Consider the following 20,099-nt stretch of genomic DNA (forward strand, 5'->3'; position numbering starts at 1 on the left):
AATTTTAACTATAGATTAAATTTATTTTATAGATTAATTTATTTTTACATTAAATTTTAATCTATAATGATCCAGAAATTTTAGATATTTAGCTGGTACGCCTGAAGACTCTAGTTAAACATTTAGCTACGGCAGGTAAGGGAAAATATCCACTTTATGAAAGCCGTCCTGTGAAACAACCCGTGCAGCCACAATACCACGAAAAACCAAGTCAAACCACCTGCAATCTGAGGACAGAGACCAAGCAGCAACACCACCTCCCGCCTTTGCCTGAAGCTGTCAACTACAGAAGAAGGAAATGACTACAGCGTGTCTGAAAGGAGTAATTTTGGCTCCTTTGTTAACATAATTTCAATTAAAGTACCAGACACTTCTAAGCCTACTGTGGGACAGTATCAAAGGTGACGACCAGAAGAGACACGGTCCCTGGTTCCTGTGCGACTTACAACATGGGGCAGAACCAGGCAATCACGATATTCTATACTATAATGTGCTGTGCAAAGTTCTAAGTCCCAGAGATTTTTAACTCAGCCTCGGTTAAAACTGTAGGTAAAACCAAACGCCGCAAGTTTCAGCGACAGTTAACGAAAACTTTAAGCGAAGAACCTGCTGACAGGTTAGGCACTGCCTTAGGAGAAAACTGACGGCTACTTATTTAAAGTGTTCACAGGTAAATCTACACTTACTCTGAGTCACATCATTATAAAATTAAGTAATTTATCTGAAAGAAATTCACCTGTGAGAGTCTCCTTCGCCCACAATGGTTTACTGTTACCTAACCCTTCTTGTTGTTGTTGTTAGGTGCCGTCAAGTCAATTCCGACTCACAGTGAAGTGATCCCATCTGACAAAGCAGAACTGCCCCAAAGGGTCTTCCTGTCTTAATCATTACGGATGGGGATCACTAGGCCACTCTCCCGCGGTTCAGCTGGGGGATCGCTAGGCCGTTCTCCCGCGGTTCAGCTGGGGGATCGCTAGGCCGTTCTCCCGCGGTTCAGCTGGGGGATCGCTAGGCCCTTCTCCCGCGGTTCAGCTGGGGGATCGCTAAGCCGTTCTCCCGCGGTTCAGCTGGCTGAGTTCAGACCATCAGCCTTTCATGTAGCAGCTGAGTGCTTAGCCATTTGCGCCACCAGGGCTCCTTATAAAACCCTTCAGGTACAGAAGTATAGCTTGTTTTACATGTTGAGAAAGTCTGAATTTATTCATCTAAAGCATAATATTTCACACACTGACTGTGCCTTAGCTGGTCTTGTTATAGTTAATCCACTGGAAATATGAAAAGGAATGGATTCTCTTAGAGGTCTGAAAAGTAACTGTTTCTCTCTTTGCATACATTCGTGGAAGTAAAAGTAAATAATAATACATTCTCTTCACCTATTTTATGGTAAAATGTTACAAACATATTATAAAAGATACGGGGAAATGTATCGAACATAAACATGCAGCTAAATAGATTGGTACAAAACACACAACCATGAAACACCCAAGGCCATGGAAACACTGCCGGCGCCACGGAAGCACCCCGTATACCCCTTCTCAGTCACAACCTCTGTATCACCTCTATGCCCCACTCCCATAGCCACCACTATGTTGGCTTTTACGGTATTCACATCCTTGCTTCTCTTTAGTTTACCACATAATTTTGCATCGCTAAACAATATCATGTAATTGTTTTGAGCCTAGTTTTGAACTAACAAAAATGGAATCACACAGTGTCTATACTGTTTTGACTGGCTTCTTTCACTCTATGTTATGATCTACTAATGTTGCACGTAGCTATAGGTCTATTCATTTTCATTGCTAATAAAAATGAATATTATTATTAATTTATTATCATTACTCAGTATCATGCAATTTCTATATCCATTCTACTAATGAAGGGCATTTGGACTGTTATGAGCTTTTTAATAATTATGAACATCAGGGCACAGGTAAGTATGAGTTTCTCTAGGACACACAACTAGGAGCCGGAGCGTTAGGGCATCATACCTTCAACTTAACAGATAACATGGTTACGCCAGTTTATATTCCCACAATCAGAGAATGAGGTTTTTCTTCCTTGCTTTACACACACACACCAACAATTGGTACTGTCCAACGTTTCTGCCAGGCAAGTCGGTATAAAGTAGTATCCCAACGTAATTTTACTTTGCAATGAATGGATTACTAATGAGATTGAGCACCTTTTATTATATTTACACTTGGAGGTCCTTCATTTGGGAAGTGTCTATGCCAGCCTTCCGCTCGTTTTTTTAATTGGAATACCTGACTTTTTTTTCCATAAGCTTATTTTTTGTTGGTGTTGAGAATATACACAGAACATATACCTTTTTTATATACCTATTTAACAATGTCTACACGTACAATTCAGCGACAGACAGTGATTATTACAGAGTTGTGTAACCACTCTCATCCTCCTTTTATGAGTTGTTCCTCCTCCATTGACATAAACTCACGGCCCCCTGCGGTTCCCATCTATTCTTTTTGATCCTATACAGACAGGTGCTAAAAGAGTACCAGGCTCAAAGCTGACGTTTGTTACTAGTTAAGCTAAACTACTGCTTGGCTTTAAGAAGACTTCGGGGGATATTTTTTGGTATAAGATTTAAAGATTATCTCAGGGCAACAGTTTTGGGGTTCATCCAGCCACCATGGCTTCAGGTTACCTGATTTTTTCTTAATGAATTCTTTATATATTCTAAATTTGAGCCCTTTGTCAGTTACTCTTGCTGCGAATATCTTCTTCAATCTGTGGCTTGCCCTTTTACTCTATTAATACGGTAAACCTCTGCTCCTCTTGAATAAAAACTAAAAAACCAAACCTGTTGCTGCCGGGTCAATTTCGACTCATAGAAGTTGCTAATTTGAAAGCAGCCAATTTTATCAACCTTCTCCTCTTAGAGCTTTTTGTGGCTTGGGTAAAATATTCCCCTACCTTGACGACAGAAAGATGTCCACCTAAATTGGCTTCTAAGACTTGAAGGAATAACTGAAGGTTTGGGTAATTATCTTCCTCCTGCCCAGACACCCAGCTGTTCTAGCATGGTGAGACCAAGGACTCCTCAGCCACCCAGAGGACTATCCCTGGAAACAGCCACTCAGGCGAATCAGCAGGGAGGAGGAGGTGTTTCACTAGGGTATCTACCTTTGACTGGCACTGGACGCCAACTCTTGTCCCTCCAGTTCTGTGAATCTGCCCAAGTACACTTCCACCTCCTGGGCGGCTCTTCCTAACTGGCAAACACTCCTTCTCCCAGAACAGAAGTAGCTCTGATCACCTTCCTGCAGCATATTTATCCTCAAATACAATGAGAATTCTTGGCTACTTCCCCTCCAAAGGAAAGTACAGAAAGCCATGAAAACCCACATCAGAAGACCCTAATGGGGTAAGGAACAAAGAGCTGGAAGAGAATGAATAACCGTCAGAAAAAAGGTCTAAGATCAGAAACGACGGACGAGCAGCAGACAGTATGTTTAGAGTCAGCAGGGACACGTCCGTCAATGTCAGATGCTTCAAAGAAGCAGAGACAGTCCAAGGAACAGGAAAGAAAACTAAGGAAAACATAGAAAATAAGTAATATGATCCAATTATCAGTAAATCAAAATAAAAAGGGCTAGTAATTACCTGCAATTTGTACTGAGCCATCTTCTCCAAGAAGAATATTTCCAGCTTTCACATCTCTTTGAGGAAAAAAAAAAGTTACATATAAAAAATATCTATTTTTGGAAAAAAAAATCTATTTTTGAAATCACATATAAGCAATTGTTTACTCAAACGACACTGGCAATATTTAAATATTCTATTAAGGCCAAGAATAAAATTTTAGCAATCGAAGACACTTGTACCAGAACCTAAACGTTAGCTACGATAAGACGTAGCTTCTTACGGCCATTATCTAGAAAACCCAAGGTAATGGATTACTCTTGACTGGGATAACAGTGACCCAAGAACGTGACCCTTGAAATATACGGATTTTTTGTTTAAATGGTCAACACGCAGTTGAAAACAGGTATCACTCTGCGGCTGTAGCATAAAGTATAAATTATTCAGACTCTACGCTTTAATTGTTGACTTTAACAACTCCAGTAATACAGGAATACATTCTTGTTATAAAATCCTAACCATTACTAAAAAAGTCACAGTCTCTTTGACCATCATTCTCAAGTTTAACATTCTCTCCAAAGTTTCCAACTGTTCACTCTGATTAAAAGTATGTGCCTGTGATATGGCTGAAGCCCCTGGGTGATACTGCGACTGGCTGCTAACCTAAGGGCTGGTGGTTTGAACCCACCTCCTGTAGAAGGAAGGCCTGGCAATCTACTTCCATATAGATTACAGCCACGAAAGCCCTATGGAGTAATACATAAGGCCACCATGGGTTGGAACTGACTCAGTGACAATGGGTTTGGGTTTTGTTTTTCTTTATCACATACGACACCCCGAGTCCCACAGTGGTGCAGTTAATGCACTTGGCTGTTAACCAAAAGGCTGGAAGTTCAAGTCCACCCAGAGGCAACTCGGAAGGAAAGCCTGGCGATCTACTTCTGAAAAATTGTCCGTTGAAAACCCTATGGAGCATGGTTCCACTCTGACACACGTGGGGTGGGCATGAATTGGAGCTGACTGACAAGCGGGTAGTTGGTTCTTCTCAACATCAACAATACTGTACTGTCCGTTCAAATCTACTACTTGCTTTGTTTTTCATGCAACGTTTCAGTAGTATCTGGTAAGATTAAAAAATCTTAAACCCTATTACGGCTAATAATCCATTTCTTGATAACCTAGAGAAACTCTCAGGAGGTATAAGGGATGCACAGGGGGTTCAATGCAGCACTCTCGGAAATAAATAAATATGGCAATGACCTAGACAACCAACAACAGCAGAAAGTTCCATAAATCCCGCTACATCCATGAAATGGAATCAGGTGACGTGAAATACCCTCCAACACACACGGATAGGTGACCAAATCAAACTGGGAAACAGTACATTTTGTAGGACACTGTTAAGGTTACACCTTCCCATACACAAACGGAGAGCAACGTGGATGTGGAAAGAAGTGAAATCCACGTCATGCGAACAGTGTTGGAATGTCTTATGGGAATGTACTCATGTATTCATTCTGAAATTAAAAACAATTCAGTCAACCAAAGAAAGGCAGCCCTGGAGTTTGGACGAGAGAGGAAAGCAAGCGCAGCTCACGGAGAAGAGCCTTGTCTGTCATGAAAAGGAGTCACAGAAAAGTACACTACCCTGTCTCTGTGCTCCTTTGCCTCCATCCTTAGACACATTTCATGGTGAACAACAGACAACGGTCTCACAACAGTGTGCAGCAACATCACCAGACCACAGTATAGGATGCCTTCCCTAAAAACACACTGCAGAATAAGGAAATCATGTTACCGTGTATTCTGTACTGCTTACAAACCCAAGCAATTTACAGGACGTTTTCCCAGAGGCTGACTTAGTAGGGCGGAAGCTGGCCAGCAGCAGCAGAGAGCTGAGGACATTCCCTTTCCTTGGTGACAAAGGCCACCCAACTGTGTCAAACACTAACTCCCGAGAGCCTTTTCTGTGCTCATCTGGAGTGACACCTACAACCCTGTGAACATAACCAGTGCAGTGGAGTCACTTCCTCCTCTGTCGCTGTGCAGCAGGCTGGAATACAGTGTCAGCTCAGTAGGAACATGCTTTCGGGTCTGTCTCCCCCACTTCACCAAGAGCAAGGCCTGGGTCTGTACCGTAATACACTTCTGCGTCACCTGCACATACTTGTATGATCAGGACCTATAAGTCCCGATACAGTTATAATATCATATAGGACATAAACAGTTCCTAGGTATTCATCAAACAGATTCATGTAACTAAGTGACAACCTGTTTCAATCCTCTTCTGGAAAGAAAAATAACTAAATAAACACAGAAAACACCAACTGAACACTGAAAGAAACTAGACTGTGGCCAACCCCCACTGGGTCCCAATCCCCGCTCTCCACCTCCTGATGTCAGGGCTATAAACTATCACACTGCCGTCAGACAGCAAGAACAGACGGGACTGTCCGTCTGTCGGAGACCAGCTCAGCTCTGGATGTCCGTGTACTTCGACACTATGAGACGTATCTAGGCGTGTCCATATGGAACAATCTCCATTTATATTCTTAAGTGAAACAGAAAACCATACAGAGTATGCTGCCATTTTTTTTTTTTTTTTTAAACTGGAAAGGAGAGGGATACGTATATTACAGGGAAATCTGTGACAGCCAGAACTTGACAGGACTGCCTTGTTTTTCTCATTTTCCACCTTTGACAGGGTGGAGTCTTATCACTTTCCTATCTCGTTTTAGCAGAAAATAGTTGAGTTTTCCTTCTCTGACAGGTTTCTGCCTTACACAGGTTCTGGCTTTCACAGGTTTTACTGTGTATTTGTACAGGCATAACATCTCTCAGAGGAGTCATAAGAAAACGGCAAGAAGGGGTTCCTTTTGGACCAGGGTCCTGGAGACTGGGGAATGAACTTTTTTTTCCTTTTTAACAGGCATTCTTTTTTAGAACAGTTTTAGATTCACAGAGAAACTGCAAAGAGAACGCCCACATACCCCGCACCAGTTCCTCTATTCCCATCTTAGGTGAGCATGGTGCTCCTGCCTAATTAGTGAACCAGGTGTCGATACACTGCTATTAACTGAGGTCTACCGTTAATTCAAAGGCCCTCAGCTTTCGCGAGTGCCTTCTGCTGCTCCAGAAGCCTACTCACAATCCCACATCACACGTAGTCACATGTCTCCTCAGGCTCCGCTTGGCGGGGACCGTTTCTCAGACTTTCCTTGTTTTAGATGACCCTGACAGTTTTGAGCACTGGTCAAGTATTTTGTAAGATGTCCCTCTATTCAGATATGTCTGATGCTTTTCTCATGATTACATTGCTATTGCGTATCGGGAAGAAAACCACAAAAGTAAGATGCCACTTTTTCTCCTCATCAAGGGCATATAGTACCAACATGACTTATCTCCATGGATACTGAGAAGGCTTTTTACTATACACCAGTTTGTACCATTTTGCCTTTCATAAGTAAAAACAATCAATTTTCAGTACAGCCTGCAGTCTGGGTGACTACTTTTCCTGATCAATTCCCCAGATGATCCACGCTTCCCCTTTAAAATGAAAAGTGCACTCTGTACACCAGCTTCTGGGAGTTAGAGCTGAGGAACACTGTGGAGCCCAGCGGCTCACCGGGCAACAAGCCTTCCACGTTCTGTCCTGCCACAAGTCAGGGCAACCGACCTTGTCAGGGAGAAGATCTGTAAGTCAACACAGTCCTCAGTTAAAAAATCTTTCCCACTGTGCCATGACGACCATCGAGCAGCTCAGCAGTCACACAGGCTAAATCCTCCACCCACTCTGCGTCAAGACAGCCTGGTGCCATTTGTCACATGTCCCTGTTGCCCCATAGTCACACATTCCTCTTAAAATTAAGAGGAGTATCACAGCTGAGCTTGACTTTCTCACCAGTCAGAACACAAGTTTCTATCCGTTACACGTTTATTACTCACTGACAGGCACAGCTTATGGAAAACTTGAAAAAAGATCAAGAGAAGCAATCAGCCAAAGCCAAAGCTGGAAAATACCCTAACTTAGACATCTTAAACTGACCTAAAATACCAAGAATTTCTGCTACAGCTAACCTCTTTGCAACGGGAGAAAGACCTGAGTAGGCAGACACAGAGAGAAATACATCAGTCTAATTTAGAGAGCCTTCAATCTTGGTCAAAGCCTCCGAAGTCTAGAAGTTCAAGGGGAAAACAACATAGAGATGGAGGAAAATTATTCAACCTGATCCACCAGGCTAACACAGAAATGGACCTAAAGTAACAACTGGACTTTGAAGACATAAGTAGCTGAAAAACCTATTTTAAAAAATTCTTCTCTCATTTCCAATAAAACAACATTCTCCGAAGCCTATTGAAGCCTCAGTGCCTCTCAGAGTTGGTCACTGCTAAGGCGTAAGTAGCGGCTCGCAGCGCTGACTGCACGTTAGGATCCCTCCGGGAGCTTTTAAAAGCCCCAAGGCCCAGGCTCAGCCCAGATCAATTAAAGGAACCTCTGGAGGAGAACCCAGGCATCAGTACTTTGTCAAGATTCCCAGGCGACTCCGATGTGCAGCCAAGGTTGAGAGCTGTGATTTGAAGTGTGAAACAGAGAATGCCCATTCCAGGAACACGGCAGACTGCTAACAGAGAACTTCCATCGCCACTACCCAGGTCCTTCCCCCAAAACCCAGCCTTCCTGGGCTGCAAACACAAAGAAGTGCTGGATTAACTGGGGGGCAGATCCCATACCTGAACATGAAATAAGGAAAGAAGTCCTCAAGGTTCAGAATTTAAGGGACACAAGAAACAAAGCAGCAAGCTATGGGGAGATTAAATGGGGATACTGCCCTAAATGCCTAGGGGGCTCAGGTTTTAAAATCCACACCTAGGTACTGGGTGGGTTTAAGGTTGGGGGCTAGCACTGACACCGCTTCATAAAGCCACAGTACAAGATATATTTACCAAACCGCTGAGTCATTTCTGACTCATAGGGACCCTATACAACAGAGCAGAGCTGCCCCATAGGGTTTCCAAAGAGTGGCTGATAGATTTGAACTGTTGACCTTTTGGTTATCAGCCAAGCTTTAACCACTGTGCAACCAGGGCTCCATAGCTAGTATAGCTATATTAAGATAAGACCATCAGTGAGACATCACTATACACCTACTGTTGTTATGTGCCATCAAGTCAGCTTTGACTCATAGCAACCCTACGGACAACAGAACAAAACACTGCCTTGTCCTGTACCATCCTCACAACAGTTGCTACGCTTTACCCCACTGTTGCAGCCACTATGTCAATCCACCTCACTGAGTGTCGTCTTCTTTTTCGCTGACCCTCTCTACTTTACCAAGCATGATGTCCTTCTCCCAGGGGCTGGTCCCTCCTTCTAAGGAGCATTCTGGCTGTACTTCTTCCAAGACAGACTTGTTCGTTCCTCCAGCAGTCCACGGTATATTCAATATTCTTTGCCAACGCCATAATTCAAAGGCATCAATTCTTCTTCCATCTTCCTTATTCATAGTCCAGCTTTTACATGCGTATGAGGTGACTGAAAATATACCATGGCTTGGGTCAGGCGCACCTTAGTTGCTTTTTAACACTTAAAAGAGGTCTTTTGCAGCAAATCTGCCCGATGCCATACAGCTACTGCGCCTATCAGAATGGCTAAAACCCACAACACTGACACCACCAAATGCTGGCAAGGACGTGGACCGTGCGAACGCAGACTGGTACGGCCACTTCGGAAGACAGCCTGGCAGTTCATTACAAAGCTAACACAGGCTTACCATAAACCCAGTAATTGCGCTCCTAGGCATTTACCCAAACGAGATGAAGACGTAAGTCTACATAAAGACCTGCACACTAATGTTTACAGCAGCTTTATTCATAATTGCCAAAAATTGGAAGAGCCAATAGATGAATGGGTAAACAAACTGAGGTACAACCATTCCACATCCATGGTGTATTATTCGTCAATAAGGAATGAGAATGAGCTATCAAGCTAAGAAAAGACATGGAGGAGCCTTAAATGCCTACTGCTATGTTAAAAAAGCTAGTGTGGAAAAGCTACATTCTGTATGACAACAACTCTACAATATTGTGGAAAAGGCAAAAATATAGACAGTGAAAAGATCACTGGTTGCCAGAGGGACAGGGATGAATCGCAGGAGCACAGGGCATTTTTAGGGCAGTGAAACTATTCTGTATGGTACAGCAATAGTGGATACATGATATTATGTATTTGCCAAAACCCACAACACTGTACAACACAAAGAGTGAAGCCCGATGCAAACTATGGACTTTAATTAATAATAATATAGCAATGTTGGTTTATTAATAGTAATAACTGTACCACAGGAATGCAGGAAGTGAATAACAGGAGAAAAGGGGGAGGCTGCAGGGGGAACTTACGCTGGACAGCTTCCAATGCATCCTGTTAACTTGGTCCCCACTCAAAGGATGCTGATTTACTGTTTAGCTGACATGAGCGACCGTGTTGAATGCCCAAGCACAGCACACGCTATCTCTAATAGGGTGTAAGGTAAGCCCAATAGGGTGCGAGGCCTCTTTTTTGATGGTGGTGGAGAACACGGGGAAAGGGCCAAAAAGACAGCAGTTTTCTTCAGCTGCCAGAGGGACTGAGCACTGTGCATCTGCCCAAGCAGACCCTTGCATCTCGTCAGATCTAGCATCCACCCCGTGGGGAAGACGTACGATCAAACTCCAAGTCACAGCCTTTGACACTGAGGCTTCCAACTTACCAACCAACAGGACATCATCTGTATACTAAAAGCTGTGACACAAGACGGTAGAAGCACCTAGAATTTCAGATTAGGGTGTTGTCTAAAAAAAATCACCCACTTAAACTTGATCCTTCGGCAAACAGATAAGCAAACAAAAGCCCAGAAAAGTGACTAAAAGAAGACAACTACCAAGCTGCAACACTGAGGTTTCAATGAGTAATGAGAACATGGACTGAAAAACATAAGGGCCCATGTCCCCCCCGAAACACATACAAACAAAAAACCTTGACCAGGCTACTCTTAGAACAAGAGCATTAAAAAAAAAAAAAGATCAACATACAATATAGGTGAAATAAGTCATCTATAGATACACTCCACACAGGAAAAAATGAGTAATTCTTTCCAGTTGTCTAAATTTCCCAAACTGCTTAAGTCTTACAAAGGAAAATGACCTCTTTTTTCATGGGGATGAAGGAGAGCAACTGACTCCAAGGAAGAATAAATAAACTAGGAACCCTGAGGGTATACTCTTACGACAGCAAGAGAATTCATCTAAAACTGTACCTAATCAATTTTTTTGTATCCAGTTAAAATAATGTGTTATTTATTCTATATAAGGGATAGGGCCAAAGAGTAAAAATTTGGGCGACCAGCAGCACGCCCGCCATCCTGAACAGGCAAAGGCCCACCACCTTCTGTGATATAGGAACTAACTCCCTGTCTTTAAGCTATCTCCTTACTGAGGTATGTTTACTGCTTCTGGCCAAGATAAGAAAAATCCAAGGCCGGGCTGGCAGGTCACAGAACCAGTTAAGACCAAATCTGGCCCTTCTGACACTTGCAGAATCATTAACCTCTGGCCCCCACCCCCGCCAATCCTCTGGGTGACCCCTGAACTGTTCTCCCACCACATGGAACCAAACTTCATCAGCCCATGATTGGGGGAAGGCTTTCAGAAGCAAGGGATCTGAGCCTAAGACTGAGTTTGAGAGACCCCCCATTTTTAGACTGAGCAAGGACAGAAAGGCCAGGCTGCCCTGGGAATGCCTTTCCAGGCCAGACCAATCAGCAAGCTAGCCCCACCTCGAGGTGTTCCTGAAGACCCCAGACCCGATTTACTTCACCCATAGAAACCCCCTGAGCTATTCTGGGAGGCATCTTGGCGAGAAAAGTCATGGTGTGGTCTTCTGCTTGGCCAACCAAACATAGCTGCTGCTTTCGCTTTCACCCGTTTCACGTCTCTATGGCCACACGGAGCAGGCCTGGAACGGTCTGGTTACACTTGGGAGTATACTTCCAGCACTGTAAAGAGGAAAAGGTACCCTGAAAAACAGAGGACCCCAGTCTTCTGGATGGTCGTAACCCTATGGATACATTCCTCGGTAACAGTAATTAACATAACCCAGTTAACTACCTCAGCCCTGATTCCACGTTCACCAGGCAATCTTCTGGGGGAAAAATACTGCTATAACACTGTTAACTGCCCCCTTCTAGAATTAAAGCATACACACACACACAAATGTGACATTTTAACTGAGAACATGACCACTCAGAAGAAAGGTAACGTTTCACAGCCTTCGAAGCAGGTTAGATATGACCACTGTGATTTACACTCTAACCACTATGTGAACAAAAGTGTCATGTGAACAAAACTACTTCCAAGCTGTTCCCTCAACACAGGTTTTCTCAACCCCGGCACTACTGACATTTTGGGCCGGATAATTCTTGGTCACTGGGGGCTGTCCCCTATCCCCTAGATTCCAGGAACACCCCACCCCTCTGTTGCGACAACCAAAAATGTCTCCAGACATTGTCACATGTCCTTTGGAGAACCACTGCTAACTGGAAGTGGCATAACCTTTATTTCCCCTTTCCCCACTTCACTGAAATGTGGATGTGGGAGTAAGCCATCTTGGACCATACAGACAAAAGCAACAACTTACAGAGAGAAGAGCAACAAAACAGAAGACGCCTGAGCCCGACTCCATGAAGCTGCCACACTGAGTCGATGTCACTTACGCCCAGACTGTTTTGTGAGGAAGGCAATCTTCTACAGCCACATACATCAGGGGCTGACAAACTACAGCCCACAGGTGGAAACGTCCAACTGCCTGTTTTCAGACAAAACACAGCCATGCACATTCACTTACTAATTATCTGTGGCTACTTCATGATACAAAGGCAACAGAGAACATCTGGCCTGCAAAACCTAAACTATTTCCTGGCTAGTCCTTTACAGAAAAAGGCTGTGATCTCTGGTACAGATAACACCTAGCACTCACCGATACTGGTGTGCTGGGCACTATTCCAAGTGGCCTCCTCTTCTAACTTTAAAAGTGGAAGTGAGACTCATTATCAGCACCGACAGCCCAGGACTAATTCCTGAGGTCAGACATACCTCCACCCTCCAATCCTTCTACCAACTCTGCCACAGCACTCCCTACTTCTCTGCTGGGTTCAATGACCCACTGCAATGGCCCAGAGAACTCACGGACCATCCTCAAGATTATGGGGTTTATTAGGAAGTAACAGGTTACAATTCAGGCTCAGGAACACACAGAACACAGTTCTTCCATCAGTTCTTCTCAGACGTGCCCGCAGGCAGGCCCCTCCCTGGACCTTGGCCTCGAGGCCTCACCTCTGCCCTGCTCTGGCTAGTGTCACAAATCTCTTCAGCTCTACAGATAGGTGCCTGGGGGCACTCCCCCTGCCAGTAAGCCTCAGCCAGAAGGTGCTCAGCTCTCTAGCTCCACAGGTCGACAAGCCTAGCTCCACTGACAAGAGCCTGGAGGCATCCCACTCTGTCAGCAAGCCTCCTGCCCAAGGGTGCTCAGCTTTCTCACTCCATGTGTCAGGAAGCCCACCTTGCCATCTCCCGGTTCTGCTGCCGATGTTTCTCTGCCACTGCTTCCCGTCGCCTCCGGACTTACAGCTGTCTGTCTCCTAGATCTAAGAGGTTATCAATGTAGGGATTCCAGGTCCAAAGGCGGCACTCCACTCACGGCTCTTCTTTCTTGGGGTAGTGACGTCCCTCCCTGTCTCCTCTGGGATGGATCGTTTCAAGCTTAGCAGGATGGCAAAAATGACCAATCCCCTCGTCAGTGTTCCATATGCCTTATTTGCATGGTCTCACCCCCACGAGAGTGCCATGTACCTTATCTGCATTGTTAGCAAGCTGTCCAATCCCCTTGGTGGACCACAAACACCTTATTTGCATGGTCCAATGCAATCATTTGGTGGCAGTAATAAGACCATGGCAAGAGAGGCTGTATAAAAGCAATCCATTGCACCACAGTTATACATATTACCTCATTTAATCTTTGCAACTACTTTATGAGATAGATACTACTATCATTCTCATCTTACAGATGAGAAAACCAAAGCAAAGACGGGTTAAGTAACTTGCCAAAGGTCTCCCAGGTAGTAAGTAACAGAGATAGGATCTGAACCTTTGAAGAAAAAATAAAAATCCCAGAGGACGATGTTCATCACAATGCTGAAAACAACGTAAATATAAAATATTTGGACAACTGTCACATATGTCACATAACCACCTCTAACGTTACATACTAATGATCCAAACTCAGGAACAAAATAGATTTAAATAAAATGGTGGTGCTATTCCAAATCTAGAGACTAGTTCTGGACCCAAACGAGATGGCATAGGCTCATTTTTCCCTGCTTCTCCCTCTTAAATACAACTAAAATTACCAGAAATAACTGAATGATCATAAAAGGACTTAAAAGAAGAAAGAGGAGGACAGAGTGACTAGGAACTTCGGGATTTGAAGAATGGCCTTGCAGTAAGTCCCCTGGGTTTCCTTTTAATCTCACGTATCCCACATTGGGCACTAGAGTCCTGCAACCCAGAACCATCAACAGGCATAGACAAAAAAAGCCACCAAGAAAAGCCTGTTCCCTTTGTCCAAAGGGGAAGCCTAGCAGAGACCCAGGAGACGCCACCCCCCACCTCCATACCTGGAGTTGCAGGAAGGCCCCCTACGCCTGAACCAGCAGTTTCAGTGAAGACCAGATGTGAAACTCTATCCCTCAACCCACTCCCAGTGCAGCAGGCAACCTCACACTGCCCACACCAGCAGCACCAGCAGGCCCAGCCAGCATCTCCCAACTCTTCATCCAGCAGCACCTTCCATCCTCACAGGGAGTATTAGCAGAGATTAAGTGGGAGCCCCACTGTTGTCAGGCAGCCACATGGTGGGTATGGGAAAGCACTCACCATTCCACAGGCCCAGGTCTGACCTTCTACATGGCGGCGCCAGGCCTGGGGACGTGCACCTACGCTTACATATGGCAACAGCAGGGGTCTCTAAGGGGAGCCCCAGCAGTGCCAGGTGAACCACGTAGAGCAGAACAACAATCAAATTTTCACTGGAGCCACAGTCCACAAAAAGTAGAGCAATTGCCAGCTGAGTACATGATTTTAAATGGGATCAAGAGTCTCCTAACAAGAAAGGATCTTTCATTGAGCCTTCAGAGAGGGTATGGCCCTGCCAACACCTTGATTTTGGACTTCTAGCCTTCAGAACTGTGAGACAATAAATCTCTGTTGTTTTAAACCATCCAAAATACAAACAAAAAAAGAGTCTAATATCCAAAATGTTCATGATCTAACTAAAAAAAAAAACGACAAACAAAACACTCGTCATACCAGAAACCAGGATAAACTTAAAGAAACTTAAAGAAAAGACAATTATCTGATGGCAACACTGAGATGAACCAGAGGCTAGAATTACCTGAGAAGAATTTTTAAACAGCCATCATAAAAATGTTTCAACATGCAATTATGAATTCTCAAAACAAACGATAAATTGAAAATCTCAGCAAATAAGCTATAAAAACAGAACCAAATGAAATTATAGCACTGAAAAATTACAGTAACCAAAATTAATAAGAAATCACTGGATGGGTTCGACAGCAGAATGGAGATGAGACAGAACAGAATCAGTGAACTTGAGACCACTTCAACAGAATTTACTTAATCTGAACAATAGAGAGAAAAGAGACTCAAAAAAAAAAAAAAAAAAAAACCCAGAGCCTCAGGAACTCTGGCACAGTAACAGAAGATCCAACATTTGTATCATCGGAGCTCCAGGAGAGGAGAGTGTGTGGGGCTGAAAAAGTACTCAACAAAATAATGGCTGAAAACTTCCCAAATTTGATGAAAGACAGAAACCTACAGATTCAAGACGCTTAGCAAGTCCCAAATAAGATAAATCCAAATAAATACACATCAAGGCACATCATAATTAAACTTGTGGAAAGCAAAGACAAAGATAAATATCTTGAAAGTAACCAGAGAAAAACAACATATTATCTATGCAGGAACACCAATTCAAATGACAGCAGACTTCTCATCTGAGATCATGGAGACCAGAACCAAGTAGCGTATCTTCCAAGTGCTGGAAAAAAAGAAGTGTCAACCATGAACTCTATACCCAATGAAAATAGTCTTCAGAAATGAAGGGAAAATGAAAAGATACTCTCAGATGAAGGAAGACACAATCCAGGGACTAAACATCTGGACAGCACAGAACCTATCGCCATGTGAATTCCTGCAAATCTGTCCTCAGGGACTCAACAGGTCTGGATAGCCAGTAATACCTGAATGATGAAATGTTACACAGCTCTCAAAATGTTAGTTCACAAAAAGCTTTTAATAATTAGGGAAAATGTTCAAGACACAGTGCAAAACTAATTAAAAAAGTAGCAGACAAAATTATATTTACAGTATTATTTTAAATATTCTTTTTTCAAAACACATAAAAGAAATTGGAAAGCAATATTCCAGAGTGTTATCAGTGACTATCTCCTAGTAGGAACTTACGGATTTTTCCTGTTTTTGTATTTTCCAGTCTGACTGAAGTACATACTTGACTCTTTTTAAATGCTTAATAGCAGAGTAATAAAGCTTAACCTAACCGCAATGTACTGAAACTAGTGATACTAACAAAGAGCCATGAGAACGCTGAGAGATCATGATTAATTGTGCAGGAGGCCGGGGAACGGCCTCAACGACATGACAGAGCACATCACCTGCCACTGCACTGATCCCACAAAGAGTGCTGTTGTTCACACACCTGTGATTCTGTCCATTCTTATGCAGGTACTCCAAGCCTTCCAGCACTTCTCCGAGGACGGTGGCAACGGTGGGTTCAATGACATGATAGAGCACATCACCTGTCACTGCACTGATCCCACAGAGAAGAATGCTGCCGCTCACATACCTGTGAATCTGTCCGTTCTTATGCAGGTACTCCAAGCCTTCCAGCACTTCTCCGAGGACGGTGGCAACGGTGGGTTCAATGACATGATAGAGCACATCACCTGTCACTGCACTGATCCCACAGAGAAGAATGCTGCCGCTCACATACCTGTGAATCTGTCCGTTCTTATGCAGGTACTCCAAGCCTTCCAGCACTTCCTTGAGGATGGTGGCAATGGTGGGCTCATCCAGGACTCCACTTTTGTGTTCTCCCTTTGCCACAATGTGCTTAATAATGTCCAGAACAGACCCTGGAGGCAGAAGACACGGTTTCCCATAAATGTTTAATTCATTCAATACAATTCAGAGTAACTTTAGAGTCAAAACACATGCAAACCTTTTCATAAACTTAACTGTGTAAGAAAGAAAGGAAAAAATAGCATATAGGAAATGCAAAGCTTAAAATTAATAATTTATTTCCAATTTCCATCTTAAGCAGAAAGCATTCTGTTAATACCCAGATAACAGTGCTTCCTCAGCATCTTCTTCAGACTTCTAATGAGAATTTGGAAGACGTGGCAGGGGATTTTTAACTACCTCTGAAGAATCCCTAGGGAAACCATGCTCATCAACAACACTTTACTGTAAGATACCGCAAACCAATGTAGGCTTCCAACATCAGATTAGAGAATGCAGTGCTGTACTGATAAAGATAGAAAAATACTGAAATGAAGATCAGATTAGAGAAGAAATACTTGGAAAGTAAAGATTATATCTGTATATAAGCTAACTTAAGGGCTAAAATTATTTAGATTAATAAATTATAGAAATAAAATCAGGCAAAGAAAAATACGAAAAGAATAAAAATGGCAGTTGTGTTTAAACGACAGCCCAGATATAGCAGTAACTATTTTCACAATTGCTCTATCAACCCCATCCTCCCAGGACAGGAAGCAACGCTCCTACTGAAGATGGGAAGGTGGGACCCTACATCATAATTAAAATCACAGCACAATGACTGCCAAAACTGATGACCATAATAAAACATTTTGCTAGAGATTCAAAAGATTTACGACAGTACAAGAGCCCATCAAGGTCAGAGATGCAAAACGAAACAATCTCTGATACTAGAAATTGTGCCAAGAAGTATGGAACGGAGGGCAGCGCAAGATGACGGCGTAAGCAGTCGCGTGCTCCCATCCCCCCCACAACAAATCTAGAAGACAACATGCAAAAATAAGTGGAATTGACAGTCTAAACACCAGTCAAAGGATGGGAGCATCAATGTGAGCACTGCATCAGGAACACTGGCAACATATTAAAGAACAGTGGGTGAGCAATGGTTCTCCACCTGTCCACACCCACCCCGCCCCAGCTCAGCATGGCTATCTTGGGGCAGCTGCAGTGACTGGTACCCCCAGGCAGGCAGTCTCTGTTGGAGCAAAACAGCCACCACCTCCAGGCAAGGAGGCTGGCAGTGAATCACTGATGGCGGCCCCGCAGTAAGACAGCCTAGTGGTGAAGCAGCGACGGTGACGCTCCCAGGCACGGACCCTGGTGGTGATATGCAACAGCTGTTGTCTCCAGGTGGGGAGTCTGCCGCTAGAGCTACACAGCCAGCACTCCCAAGCAGGGAATCTTGTGGTGCATCTGTGATAGCTACCACAGCCAGACGGGCACGGCCAGCAGGGCACAGCCAGCGTGTCAGAGCCACGGGCCCCAGTGGAATCCTAATAGTGAAGCAGCCACAGCAGGTGCTCCAAGGCACAGCCAGCACCCCTACTCAGGTAACCTAGTGGTGAGACACTAACAGCCAGCACCCCCAAACAAGGAAACCAGTGGTGAAGTGGCCAAGGCACATGCACCAAGGTGGGGAGCCTGGTGTTGAAACACAGAACTATAGCATACAAATCAAAAAACCAAACCCAGTGCCATCGAGTCGATTCCGACTCATAGCGACCCTATAGGACAGAGTAGAACTGCCCCCACAGAGTTTCCAAGGAGCTAAAATAAAAATAACAAAGAAAAGCAAAGCCTAGAGAAATGGAAGAAGCTGGTTTCCATAGTTACCACAGTAAAATAGTTAAACGTCCCAGTTTCAACAAAATATTACAAGGCATATGAAGAAAGAGGAAAGAATGGCCCATGCAAAAGACTAAAAAATGACAGAAACTGTCCCTAAGGAAGAACAAACAGTGAACTTACTAGGCAAAGACTATAAAACAACACGTGACTATTAAGGTTGTGTGTCAACTTGGCTGGGCCAAGTTATGATATAGTTTGGCAGCCAAGTAATGATGTAATCACCTATACGACGAGATCTGACGTGATGTAATCACCTATACGACGAGATCTGATGTGAGGTGATCACCTATATGATGAGACCTGATGTGATGTTATCACCTTCATGATAGGATCTGCTGTGATGTAATCACCTATACGACGAGATCTGCTGTGATGTGATCACCTATATGAGATCTTATGTGATGTGATCACCTATATGACGAGATCTGATGTGATGTGATCACCTGTACAATGAGATCTGCTGTGGTGTGATCATTTGTATGACGAGATCTGATGTGATCACCTATATGATGAGATCTGCTGTGATGTGATCACCTATATGAGATCTGATGTGATGTGATCACCTATATGACAAGATCTGATGTGATCACCTGTATGACGAGATCTGATGTGATGTGATCACCTGTATGATGAGATCTGCTGTGATGTGATCACCTATATGACAAGATCTGATGATATGATCACCTATACAATGAGATCTGATGTGATGTGATCACCTATATGACAAGATCTGATGTGATCACCTGTATGACGAGATCTGATGTGATGTGATCACCTGTATGAGGAGATCTGCTGTGATGTGATCACCTATATGACAAGATCTGATGTGATATGATCACCTATACGATGAGATCTGATGTGATGCGATTACCTATACGAGATCTGATGTGATCACCTATACGAGATCTGCTGTGATGTGATCACCTACACAATGAGATCTGATGTGATCACCTATATGAGATCTGACGTGATGTGATCACCTATATGACGAGATCTGACGTGATCACCTATACGACGAGATCTGACGTGATGTGATCACCTGTATGACGAGATCTGATGTGATGTGATCACCTGTACGACGAGATCTGATGTGATGTGATCACCTATATGACGAGATCTGATGTGATGTGATCACCTTCATGATAGGACCTGTTGTGATGTGATCACCTATATGACGAAATCTGATGTGATGTGATCACCTTCATGATAGGACCTGCTGTGATGTGATCACCTATATGACGAGATCTGATGTGACGTGATCACCTGCATGATAGGATCTGCTGTGAGTAGCCAATCAGTTGAAAAGGAGCTGCCTTGAGGGTACGGCCTGCATTCAGCATAGGTCGACTTTCTGGCAAGGCTTGCAGGCTCGAGCTCCAGATCTTGTACCCGGCTCCTGTTCATCTGACCTCTGGTTCTTGCGGCTTGAGCTAGCAGCTTACCTGCCCATCTTGGGACTT

The 20,099-nt window shown here is 43.8% G+C and overlaps 1 protein-coding gene across 2 annotated transcripts in view; it reads right to left on the bottom strand.

Annotated features, from left to right (window-relative positions):
* Positions 1-20,099, bottom strand: part of OXSR1 (oxidative stress responsive kinase 1) — a 105,046-nt gene that overhangs the window by 43,075 nt on the left and 41,872 nt on the right. For both annotated transcript variants that reach the window (XM_049870709.1, XM_049870710.1), the window contains exons 4-5: positions 16,724-16,865; positions 3,625-3,680 (exon numbers count right to left, since the gene is read on the bottom strand). In XM_049870709.1, coding sequence (XP_049726666.1) covers positions 3,625-3,680; positions 16,724-16,865 — 198 coding nt within the window. The remainder of the gene's footprint in view (positions 1-3,624; positions 3,681-16,723; positions 16,866-20,099) is intronic.

Source organism: Elephas maximus, chromosome 27 (genome assembly GCF_024166365.1).
Source record: "Elephas maximus indicus isolate mEleMax1 chromosome 27, mEleMax1 primary haplotype, whole genome shotgun sequence".
Lineage (NCBI taxonomy): Eukaryota > Metazoa > Chordata > Mammalia > Proboscidea > Elephantidae > Elephas > Elephas maximus.